General features: G+C 45.5%; 1 protein-coding gene across 9 annotated transcripts in view; it reads right to left on the bottom strand.

Moving 5' to 3' along the window:
• The window catches only part of MAP7D2 (MAP7 domain containing 2), a 101,915-nt gene that overhangs the window by 35,606 nt on the left and 53,716 nt on the right, over positions 1–12,593 (bottom strand). For 5 of the 9 annotated variants that reach the window (XM_061407965.1, XM_061407967.1, XM_061407971.1 and 2 more), the window contains 4 exons: positions 11,510–11,673; positions 4,696–4,810; positions 3,723–3,821; positions 1,394–1,504 (listed from right to left, as the gene is read on the bottom strand). In XM_061407965.1, the coding sequence (XP_061263949.1) occupies positions 1,394–1,504; positions 3,723–3,821; positions 4,696–4,810; positions 11,510–11,673 (489 nt within the window). The remainder of the gene's footprint in view (positions 1–1,393; positions 1,505–3,722; positions 3,822–4,695; positions 4,811–11,509; positions 11,674–12,593) is intronic. The other 4 variants (XM_061407968.1, XM_061407969.1, XM_061407970.1 and 1 more) reach the window with 3 other exon arrangements.

The raw sequence follows: 12,593 nt of genomic DNA, 5'->3' as shown, positions 1-12,593 counted from the left end.
AAGATTAAATAAGAAACATAAAAATAAAAATAGCCAACTAATTATCAGCTTTAATGGAAATTAAGTAGCAGTATTCATACTCTAAAATTTAGTGACTGAAATGTCATTTTGATGGTTTGGAACATACTGTATGATAATGGATTAACTTTTCAATTACTTTGTATTTTTTGGATATCCACTAGCCAAAAAAATGGTTTGGGAATTTCAAAGTTTCAATTAATAATCCACAAGCAGATAATTGAGTGGCCAGCAATATATAAATATCATACTGATTATCTTTATACATTAATCAATGCAAATATGAATTTAACATCAATTTGTTACCATATGAATGAATGAATGAAAACATACAGGACATACAAATAGAACAGATACATAGAGTTAAAAGCATGTAGATGTTTTCTCATCCAGCTCTTAGTTAATTCAAGGTTTCTAGCACTTACCCATGAACTGCATCAGAAATCATCAACACTGACACTCACGGGTTCTCTGACACACAGGACAGACCTCTGTGCTGGAGGTGCAAAGTTAAAGCCAGAGGAAAAAAACCAGGAAGGCACACTGGCATCTTCAAAGTCACTGGCATCCTCAAAGTCACAAACATCATCCTGCTCACCCCCTGGTGATGACTCGACACGTTAAATATTCCACTGGCATCGGACACTTCTTCATTGATGCTAAGATACGCATTTAATGCATAGAGAGCTTCCCTCCCTTCCTTAACCTACACATTCTAAAAGGTATCAATGCAGACTTACAGTGCCTTCTCTGAGCCTCCATCAGAACACAGCTGAATCTATTCAGTTTCTGAAACTGGCACTGTCCTATATCCATCATCTCCCACCTCAAAACAGAAAATGCCACCCATCCTTTCACCCTTTTAAAGATTTCATATTAGTTCTGAACTTCTATTTTCCAAACAGAAATGAGCAGGCTTACAGATCACAGACAAGAGCAGAGCCCCATTTTTTCACATATCTGAGTCTCCCACGTACCTCTGCCTCATCAATCCCGCTGTATCTGGCTAACCAACAATAGCACACCAATAACTGGGCAGTTGCTTTTTTAACAGTCACATCTGTCCACTGGTCAATTAACTCCAGGCCATGATAACGTCTATGTGCACTGTGGAAAATGGAAGTCTCTTTCAGACTGGGAGACTAGCATTAACTCCTGTCCCTTTCCAACAATGACCTTGCTCTAAAGAGCAATGCCACTTTCCAAAGTCCCATTAGTGAGGCCCGGGGGCTCCCACACACAGACCACAAGGCTAGGAGATTGCAGGTATTTGAAGAAGGCTCAAAAGAGGGGCTCTCACAAAGACTGACATTAACACCAATGCTCACACTAGAAAGAAGAAAACTGGAGAGACCAGGTCTACACGTTCACTTGCCTCGGTCTGGGGAATAGGATATTGCCGCAGTGGATGAAGACAGGCGCTTACTCATGGGAGGCTCCGTCTGCTTTGGCAAATTCATGGTTGATGTTGAAAGTTTGTCACATGCTGCAGAGAAATGCATTAAAGACATTGGTATTCACACCACTCTCAACCAAGAAACACATTTTCCAAAGTGTTCTTCCTGTCCTCATCCACACGCCTCTGAAACCACTGCGGCACAGCATGCTGCGTCCAGCTCCCTGCTCTCTACTGAGCAAGTCTGAGAAGGCCCGGGCCACAGCAACCACCTATTTGAAGCAAGTTCTTCTCTTTCACTGCTCAACTTTGTGCTTCTCTTTGATTTCAAATGTTCAACCTCACTCAACTGTTCAACTAAAGCCATGCTAATCCCACCAGCCAACCATTTCCTTGTGTCCAGGGACTTTTAAGTATATTCAGACCACACGAAAACAAAACCAACCTGGACTGAGAGACCAGTCACCACTGCCAAATGTTCTATGATCTGACTGAGACTGTGTGAGCTGAAACCGGACTTTTTCTGAGGTTATCTAGAGCTCAGGTTGCAGACAGGAGTAATTTGTAAAGCAAAGAGCTGTATTTAAAGCAGAACAACCTTTAGCAGTTGGTTTCTTGCTCTTATCAAGAAACGGGGTCACAATGGCCCTTTCTCAAAAGGCTCTGACTGTTTATGATAGGATTTCAACATGCAGTCCTGCGTTTGGTGCTCTTACTTGCAGCCATTATTTTAGACAGGCTTGTAAAGGAAACCATCACAACAACTGGAGAGGTGCTAACAGTACCAGCCAAGCTGTGTCGGAGCTTTAGGCAAAAGGAAAGATGTGTGGCCCCGGCTCTCAAGGAAGCAAACTCATCAATAATATTTTCAAAATCTGCTCTTCTATTCATCTTGTTTATAAATGAAAGAAGTGCCATGCGTGACAATTTCTCCTGACCAACTGATGATCCTAAATAATTTTTAAATAACTTAGACTGCAGTAAAACGATGTTGTTTGGGTATAAATAAAATATTTAAACTTAAAATGTTATGAGTTTTAATATACTTTTCAGTGTTTCAGTAATTTTTTCAAGTATTTCAATGTTCTGAAAAAAATAACCATTAGAAATCACATAAAATCATGTCTCTAGGGATACATATTTCCCCTTCTGCCTCAGGCTCCCATATGGCTCAGCATGGTACTAGTCTTTAGAAATTCAATAGTTTGTTCATCATGGATTGTTCTGCAGTGATTTTGATTAAAATATTCTTTTATCTTGATTACTGAGATTTTGGGTGTTCCCTTAAAATGAGGGCTCTGGTCACATAACACACCTCACCCTGGCCCGGGGCTCTGGGTATGATTTCCAAGGAGTAACTGCCAATTCTACCTGCCCCTCTCTGTGGGTGGAAGGCCAGTGCCCACATGACAATGAATGTGGTCCAGGCAGCAAAGACTCTGCTATTCAGCAGCACCAATAAAAATTATTCTTTGTCAAAGAAATGCTGGAAATCAAGGATATTTATTCCTACTGCTATAATTTGACCTTCTGGGTAGGTGGTAAACATTGGGTCCTTTACATCTTGTTTTTTCTTTGCCACCCAAAGATGGGTTGAATTTCTGAAGTCATCATTAAATGGGAGCAAGGTTTTGCTAGTTCTGTTCTTGATCTAGACCCTAAGAATTTCCCAGGCCTGTATACAAAACAGAGAGCCTATTAGAGACAGGAAATCAAGAACCAAGCCAATTTATCTCCTTGTCTGGATTCACAGTGTTAGTACTGATAAACTCAAATGCCTCTATAGGAATCCATAACATTCATACCTGCTGCTGCTGCTGCTAAGTCACTTCAGTCGTGTCCGACTCTGTGTAACCCCATAGACGGCAGCCCACCAAGCTCCGCTGTCCCTGGGATTCTCTAGGCAAGAACACTGGAGTGGGTTGCCATTTCCTTCTCCAATACATACCTAACACTGTATAATCATAGGTTTTGGTGACCAGAAATGACTGAAATACATTACTACTTAATGCCTAAAACCAGTGATACATGACAGTGTTAAAGATCTAAGTGCACAGAAGTCAAACACTGACAACATTTTCAAGGCAGAAGTTAGTGAGCTAAAGATGAAATGTCTCCAGGGTGCTAGGATGTAAGGCATGCATGTTCCATGATGACAAATAAAGAAATATGGGCACGTCATTTGTATCTCTAGAAAAAAAGTTCTAAGAAATCAATTGCAAAAGTGTTCCAGACAGACACAGTGATGGAGGAGGGTGACCAGGACAGTCATCACAAAACGCCATGGCACAGTGATGCTCAAATATACCGTTGGTTGACTCAGCAGCGGCGGCAGTGGTCCCTGGGTCCAGAGGGAGGGTGCTGGCTGCTAAACCTAGAGGAGGGGGTGGGGTATTTCCTGATTCACCTACACAGCAAAAAAAAAAATCAGACCAAAAAGAGGTAAAAGAAAAAAGTTCCAATTTCTGGTTGACTCTAGCTTGTATTAGGAAATTAGAAAAAGTAACTGGGATGGGTTGTTAACTTCTCCAGATTAAAACAGAAAAGTATATTCATTGACAAAAGGTTGTGTATGCTAAGTCGCTTCAGTCGTAAGAACAATATAATAAAGTCATGAAACTGTACCACACATGTAAACCCATTTGCTCTAGGAAAGAGTTGGTATACAACTCCTGCATAACATAATGGCAGACACAGAAAAGAAGACACTAAAAAGATAGCAAAGCCACCCAGGGACTAGTAACAATCCATACATTAAATTAAACATCTGAAAATTTAAAGATGAGTATGAACTGGATAATGAAATAAATAAGTCACCTTGAAACAAAACTGAAAGAGCAACAGAAATAAATGATGTGGAGTGAAGAACCCCAGCCCCCTTTAGGGGTTACTGCTGCTCAGCCTTTCCCAGTCAAGCTGTAGCCATGACTTAGTCCACAGCCACTGACCTTCCCTGAAATCAGGTTACATCTGGGCTTGCTAGGCGGATCCAATTAACCAGACTCTACATTCATTTTCTTTGCTTTTTCTTTTGCTTTACCTCAAAGCCCAGTTACCGTATCAACTGCTGTTTGCAAGCAAGAAGAATGAACAGATCTCCTTCACAAGAAATGCATACACAGAAAGCTTGGCAGCTTTAAACATCACATCTGAAAAAGGTACCTGCAGACCGGTATAAAGCACCCTTAGATCCTGTAGGTGCTGGTCTGCCCATGGTCTCCCCTTCCTGCCCCGAGATCTCCCCACTGGGCCCTGCGATGCAAGGACAGTCTTTCACTCACCATCACGTCCTCCAGGCCCGGCAGCCAGTGATGCTCCTCCCGACGAGCACTTCTTCTTCAGCTCCAGCTGCTGCGAGCGCTCCAGAGACCTGCGCATCATCGCCTCCAGCCGCTCCTGTCCAGTTCATGCAAGAGAGAGCAGCATTAAGCACCCAGCCCCACCGCACTGCTGTGCCTCTGCGTGGGCGTGAGTCACCAGACAGGGCTCTCTGCTCTGCATCCAAAACCCAGGCACGCGTGCTCGCCCCACCACACCAGCGCTTTCTTAGTGGGCGGAGAGTAAACGCTGCGGCTACTGCGGGCTCCCAGCGTCAACACCTCTCCCTTCCCTGGAGAGAGGCGGCTGCTGCAGCAGCCAGGCTTTGATTTGGTTAAGAATAGTGCCAGGCCAGAGTTAACTCCTTGACACCAATCCCATCCAGCAGAACTGGAATTGTGCTCTAGAACCAACTGTATCCTCTCGAGTTGAAAAGCATACAGCACTATGATTTGAGCAAACTGAAATTAAGATATAATTTGAATTTTAGTAGCCGTAAGCATAACTTTTTGGGGTGATACACCATGACTTTGAAGTCTATTTTACAAGGTCCCATTTTCATCTTAGAACTTCTTAAAGGGGAATTAACTGTGTTCTCCATTGTAACACTTTTCTGCTCGTGATACATAGTATTCAGGGGATAATACTGCAGATTTCAAACTTTAAAAAGACACAAGAGTAGAGAAACTTGTGACTACAAAATTAAGCATTTATGTATTCTCACATGTAGATGGGGGGAAGGGGGGAAGAACTAAACAGTTTTTAGCCAGAAGATAAAAACAACAACCAGGTTTCTCTCCTAACAGAGCATTTATTAAAAGCATGCCCCTGTACTAACCCAACTGTTCTTTTCATAAAGTTGGGCCTGATTGCTGGCAAATCTCTCCTCGGCACTAGAGTGAAGCTGTCCTAATTATGTGCTCCCCACAACCTCAATGACACTGCAAATCCCAAATCCACTCCCTGCCTCCACTGGAGAAAGTCCGCAGGGTAAGCGGTTACGTGGACACCTTTTCACCCTCATAAAACTAACCCTGAGGTGCTGGGCTAATCTAGTAGAACTTCAAACCCAAAAGATATTATTTTCTCATGGCTTAAATAAAGAAGCGAGCAAAATTAATTTAGAGCAGCACCAAAGGAGTGACTATGACTTAAGAAGTGGGGAAAGGCTCCTTAGGAGGCACGTGGATCTGCCTTTCTGTCCATACCAGAGGAATGAGATGAGCATTCTCCACATCGCAGACTCTGCTGCATAATTCTTCCTCCAAAGAGCACTGCACTAAAAGATGGCCTCTTCAGGGACCTATGAGCAGAAAGGGTATTTCTTTCCTCCAGTAAATCTCAGATTTGTATTTGCTATTAACAGTGCACTAGTTTCTGGCTGAGACTCTACAATCATGAGTGTGCATTTCCTGGCAGAATCCTGTCCTCACGACCCTGGCCCATTAAATTCTCATAGTCAGTCCCAGCAGTTTGTACAAGAAAAGATAGGCGCTTGGAGGAACTAGAACTTCTTAACTATTTGAGGACTGAAGTCTGGTCACTCAAGATTGGAGCTCAATGGTATTTCATTATGTAGATTTAACATCAAGTATTTAACTTTTCTAAATGAAATCAGTCCTGAATATTCATTGGAAGGACTGATGCTGAAACTCCAATACTTTGGCCACCTGATGGGAAGAACTGACTCATTAGAAAAGACCCTGATGCTTGGAAAGACTGAAGGCAGGAGAAGGGGACCAGAGAGGATGAGATGGTTGGATGGCATTACCAACTCAATAGACATGAGTTTGAGTAAGCTCTGGGAGCTGGTGATGGACAGGGAAGCCTGGCGTGCTGCAGTCCATGGGGTCGCAAAGAGTGGGACACAACTGAGTGACTGAACTGAACTGATTTAACTAATGACCTAATCTAAGTGTTGAAATCTTTCACCTCAGAGTGAATTTAGTGTTGAGTGGGTTATGGGAGACTGCCTACATGCCAGAAGGACCTCACAAGATAGTTGCTCATCTATTTGGACACTAATGAGAACTAAGAACACCAAGACTGATCAGCCAGCCACATCACTGAACAGCTATCTAGGGGGCATAACCATAAGGGAATGCCATACGCAGTCAGACCTACTCCTGAGTCAATAAGTTACCTTTAGAAAAAATATCTGTCATCCATCCCCAATCCACTGAGCTGCTCCAAACTCTACCATGAGAGATTAATTCCTTTGAACCATAAGCAGGCTTATGAAAATGACATTATCCCTGAGAGAAGACACAATCACTTTGTGTCTTCCACTTTGGGGGAGATGATGAAAAATAGGCGATAACCAAGGTCTCTGGTGGCTCAGTGGTAAATTCGACTGCCAATGTGGGAGATGTGCGTTTGATCCCTGATCTGGGAAGATCCCCTGGAGAAGGAAATGGCAACCCACTCCAGTATCCTTGCTTGGGAAATCCCATGGACAGAGGAGCCTGGCAGGCTCCAGTCCATGGGGTCACACAGTCAGATGTGACTTAGCAACTGAACAACAACAAACCAAGCTCTATGGTGAGTGGGCTTATAAAACCCAAAGTTGTCAGAATGGGATGATGCTTTTTCCAAACATGTCAAACCAAAACTTCACTCTTATTAGAGGTTAGTCCTATTTGGTCCCGTATTACATAGTATGTGTGTGGATCTTTCTGTTCAAACCTTCCTGTGATAAGACTGTAAAGAATCCTAGATTTAGAGTCAGAAGATATGAATTCAAATCCCACTTCTAGCCCCATGATTCTGAGTAAATCATTTGATGCCATCCTTGGGCATTAGTTCCCTTGTCCATAAAATGGGGATGATATTACCTATATTACAGGTCATTCAAATTTATAAGATAATAGCAAGCATAATAAGTCCAATGCTAACTGGATCCAAATTTGATGAGGAGGATTATTAACATGGCAATTTTGAGCAGTGGTTCTCAAACGTAAGTGAGCTTGCATCAGAATCCCCTGGAGGGCTTGTTAAAACACAGTTGCTGTGCCCCACAGCCAGAGTTTGAGTCAGCAGGTCCAAGGTGAACATCCTGAGAATACATTTCTGACAAATTTCCAGGAGATGTTGATACTGTTGGTCTTGGGATGGTACTGAGAACCACTGGTTAGAAGAAAGCTTGAGCACAAGGGAGCATGTTGAGAAACTTCAATCACATCAGAAGAACAGTATTAATAAATATCAGAGCTGCATACTGCAAATCCTGCCAAGTTCTAGCTCTCCTGAGTATCATCTGATCATCAACAGAGGATGGTGAAAGGGCAACGTAGACTCTTGTCCCTAGAATGTTCTCTCCCGGGTGGGGCTTAGCAGAAGGAAGGAATGAGGGCAACTTACCCTTGACCCCTTGAGGTCTGGCCCTAGATATGCCTGGATGAACTTAACAGGAGAACCACGACCAGGGTGATGCTCTGAGTTGGCCAAGCAGTATAAAAAGCCTGTGGCAGGGCTCGGCCTGGCCACTGTTACCCAGACAGCTGTCTCAGGCAGGAGTAGAGGGCTGACACGCCTTCCCCGTTGCCCTTACTCCACGCACTCTGGAAGTGATAGAGTGGGGACAAGCCCCCAAATGGTCCTAAGCAGGGCTCCGTGGAGGGCATTTTTCTCTGGAAACAGACATGCACATCTGGCTGGAAAGCTATGTAATCACCATGGCCCTATGCCAGCCAATGCCCTCTAAGAGCAGCCAGCTCTCATCTTAAGAAGTTTTCATTTAGTTGAGTTCAGAAAGGTCTTGTTTTTACAATCACCCTGGTGGGTTTTGCTAGGTATCAAGCAAGAAGAAGATGAGAAGTTGTGATGTGTTAAAGTAACTTACAGAGATGAAGGTACTCTTTGAAAGAGGCCTTTCCTGGTTATCTGTTTAGCAGGAGGAACAAGGAGTTGGTTCCGAGTCATGAAACTATACTTCCCTGAGTGGAGAAAGGTGAGTATACTGTGCTGTCACCCTTAACCCAGGGAGGTTAAGGTTCTGGTTCCAGAAGCTTGATGCTTGGGAGCTATGTGGCATGTAAGGGTTTCAAGAACCCACCTTGAGGAGAAGGCAGCCTGCAGCAAGAGAATGAGCTCAAGGTCAGGCTGCCAAGTGGACACTAGACTCCCCCTTCCCTAGGACAGGCCTGCCTACCTTCTAGCCTTTGACACCTCTGGGAGCTTCTGTGGTGTCAGAGAGGAGGTATCCACGCCAAGTCTGGGGCTCACCTGCACAGATGTGAGGTGTTACCAAGAGTGATAGCAAGACCAACAACCCTAGGAACCTGGAGCCAGGGCAGGGCTGGTGGGGAGGTGAGGAGTCAACAGGCCTTTTCTGAGCTTCTAACATCAGACTGGACAGGCAGGAGTTGGTGGGGAACACACTTTCTAGCAAACTAGAGGAGCAAAATGGAGTGAACCATCTTCCTATAGAGACTTCTCCCTGGTTGACAGAGATGGGCCCTGACAGAAAGGACTGAGATAATCCTGGCATTGTGGAGTGTCTCCACAGCCACGTGCCAAGCAGAGAGCAGCCCTCGCAAAAGATCTCCAGCGAACCATGGAGGTAAATGCAAAGGCTTTCCTTCGGAAAGGCTCCCGCAGCAGAGACCTATCCATCCCCTCCAAAGATCCCTCACGAGAATGCCAGTCGGACCTCAGCCCCAGCAGAGCAGTGATGACCAGGCTGTATTTGCAGAGTCCGTGATCTCCACTGAGGTCTCCTGGGGCTCTAAGGACAGGAGCAGGTGGGGCAGGGAGCCTACTGCTTCCTCAGGTTGCTCTGCACCCATGGGAGGCCCAGCTCTCAGTCTTGCGCTGCTGCGTCCGAGGAGAAGGGGATGCAAGCTTGGCATGTGTTTGCCAGCCACAGGCAGGCAGGCTGCCCCAGTGCCTACCATCATCACATAAGGGGTGAATGGGAGCAGACAAAGCAAATAGGAAATTAGCCCAAGCACAAGCACTACCAAGTCAGCTGCATCAGGACTAACCAGCTGGCATGACATTCCCTCATCTGCAAGAGACTGGAGTCCGATGTAAAATGATTGACTTAAAATGCCTCTGGCACTGTTGTTCAATTAAAATAAAAGAGTACAGAATGCCTCAGAGGCGGGCCTGTATGGTGCTGTCAGGTGTGGTGCAGGCTAAGGAAGTGTCTCCTGTGTCTCTGAGGCACCCTGTTCTGGAAATAGCAGTGACAAGCATTCCCTGCAATCAGCAGTCCTGCAGGGGTCAGGAGTGGAAGTGGAGGGAGCAGGGAGCTGTGAGCCAAGGATGGGAGTATAGGAAGAAAGGGGCGAGCGAGTCCAGCAACTCACGACAAATGCCCAGGCTGGGAAAGGAGAGGTCCGTCCTGGTCACTGAAACAGCCCAGCTCACTGTGGCTTTTCTCTTGGTCTCCACACCCTGTGCCACCATCTTTTCTGGGTAGCTCTCTCCTGACTGTGCTTCAGCCAAGGTCAGCTGAAGTCAGTGAAGGGAGCAGTTATTCTGCACTAGTGCTTTGCCGGCACTTCTACAAAAGTCACCTTCTTTAACTCCTGTGACCACCTCTCTGTTCTGGGCTGAGAAGAATGAGTTCTTAGAGGGGCTGTGGGACTTGGCCTTGGCTGCCGGCTGCTTAAGTGGGAGAGCTGGGGTTTGCACCAGGAGCTCACAAAGGCACATAGGGATCTGGCTGAGACAGCAACAGTGAACTGTGACTAAGACCTTTCCTCAGGCCTCCATCTGCTAAGAGGAACAAAGAAGTTGCCACTTAAGCCTGTCTGCTGTGGCCAAAGATGGTTCTAATTGTGTGTATGTGTGCATGATTGTGGGGGTTTTTTAAGTTAAAAAAAAAAAAAAAAGACCAAAGGCTAAAGACAGTGATAATTCAGAGATTTAAAAGAAATACTGAATTTATACCAACATCTCTGTATCTTATGGGCTTCCCTGGTGGCTCAGATGGTAAAGAATCTGCCTGCAATGCAGGAGACCTGGGTTTGATCCCTGAGTCAGGAAGATCTCCTGGAGAAGGGAATGGCTACCCACTCCAGTATTTTTGCCTGGAGAATCCCATGGACAGAAGAGCCTGGTGGGCTACAGTCCATGGGGTCGCTAAGAGTCAGACACGACTCAGCAACTAACACTTCCACTTTTCACTCTATCTTACAGTGCTGGCAATTAACAAACCTCTATATTGTTCATACTAAATGATGAGTCACTATACCTTATGAATAAAAAATGATCATCACCTGATACAAGGCTGTGATTATACTCTTAAAATATACTTGTTAAGAAAATCTATACCCCAAATATGCTTTCTAAATATACTTTCAGAGTTTAGTAATAAAGGACTCTGTCAGGTAATTACATTCCATTTCTTTTTTAAAACATAACTAGAGAGAAAGGATGATTAAAGCAAGACCTGCATTAAAATATAAATAGACTAGCATGTTTGTATTGGAAGGTAGGCTATTTGATTTTCCAGCAGTGACTACAAGATCACATTACCCTCTACACTCACAGCCCTTCCTCCAGCCTCGTGTCTGCCCCAGAAGCATGGATGCCTCAAGTAACCCCCAGATGGATGTCACTCAGTCCCCACCCATAATCCCCTCTGAGTCTTATCATCAGAGAAGACAGCTGAAAGAGGTCTTGGAGTCCACCAAGTCCACCCCCTACACTTCAGAAACAAAGAAATTAAGGCCCAGAGAGGCCAACCAGCTTATCTGAGGTCACACAGCAATAAACTGCTAAGTTGAATGGATCTGTCTCTTTGCTCCTGTTCCGGCCAGCCCTCACCTCCTCCTCCCGGAGCTTCTGCTTCCTCTTCTCCTCCACAGCCGCCCTCTTCTGCTCCTCTCGCTGCCGCTGCTCTTCCAGCTTCTTCCATCGCTCCTCAATTTGCTTTTCATACTGGAGCTTGGCTCTCTTCTGTTTCTCCAGAATTTGCTGCTCCCGGGCAGCTGGGGGAAGGAAGGCAGAAAAAATGTGTCATTACCGGAGCACCCCATGCCGTTTGGCTTAATACCAACAATGCAGAAGTGAGACTGAACCCCAAAAAGGAGCCCAGAGGGATTGTAGGCTGCAGTAACTGAGAGGAAGGGTTCTGGCACCTCTACCACTAGCTGGGTGACCCCAGGCCTATTAGCCACATCTTCTGTCTGCCTCAGTTTCCTCCTCTGTGAGGTGGGGATGCACAACATCACAGCGTTGTGGAGACCGAATGAGACAATGCAGGAAAAGTAGAGAGTCACTGCCCCTACACGTGGGAGCTCTGTCTGTCATCACCATCAAGTCAGACTTGTCCCAATGGCTATGCCACGTCAGGGATTGAGAAATGAGAGCTATCAGGGTATCTTCATTCAGGACACATTAGCTGTATATACACCACACACCAGATGCTGAACTGAGTGAGAGTAAACAGAAGAGGATGAACAGGACTGCCTTCCTTCTTGAGACATGTACTAAGGGGCCTTAACTCCACCTGGCCAAGCAGGCAAGGGTTCCCTGTTGCTGCTGCTGCTGCTGCTGCTGCTGCTGCTGCTAAGTCGCTTCAGTTGTGTCCGACTCTGTGCGACCCCAGAGACGGCAGCCCACCAGGCTCCCCCATCCCTGGGATTCTCCAGGCAAGAACACTGGAGCGGGTTGCCATTTCCTTCTCCAATGCATGAAAGTGAAAAGTGAAAGTGAAGTCACTCAGTTGTGTCCGAATCTTAGCAACCCCATGGACGGCAGCCCGCCAGGCTCCTCTGTCCATGGGATTTTCCAGGCAAGAGTACTGGAGTGGGGTGCCATTGCCTTCTCCAAGGTTCCCTGGAGTATGCAATATCTGAAGTGACCAGGAGGAGGCAGTCAAGGAGAAGGATTCACAAGCTCCTCTTTC

This window comes from Bos javanicus, chromosome X (genome assembly GCF_032452875.1).
Source record: "Bos javanicus breed banteng chromosome X, ARS-OSU_banteng_1.0, whole genome shotgun sequence".
Taxonomy (NCBI): domain Eukaryota; kingdom Metazoa; phylum Chordata; class Mammalia; order Artiodactyla; family Bovidae; genus Bos; species Bos javanicus.
Note: the sequence above shows the minus strand (reverse complement) of the source record. Positions and strands in the feature narration are given on the sequence as shown.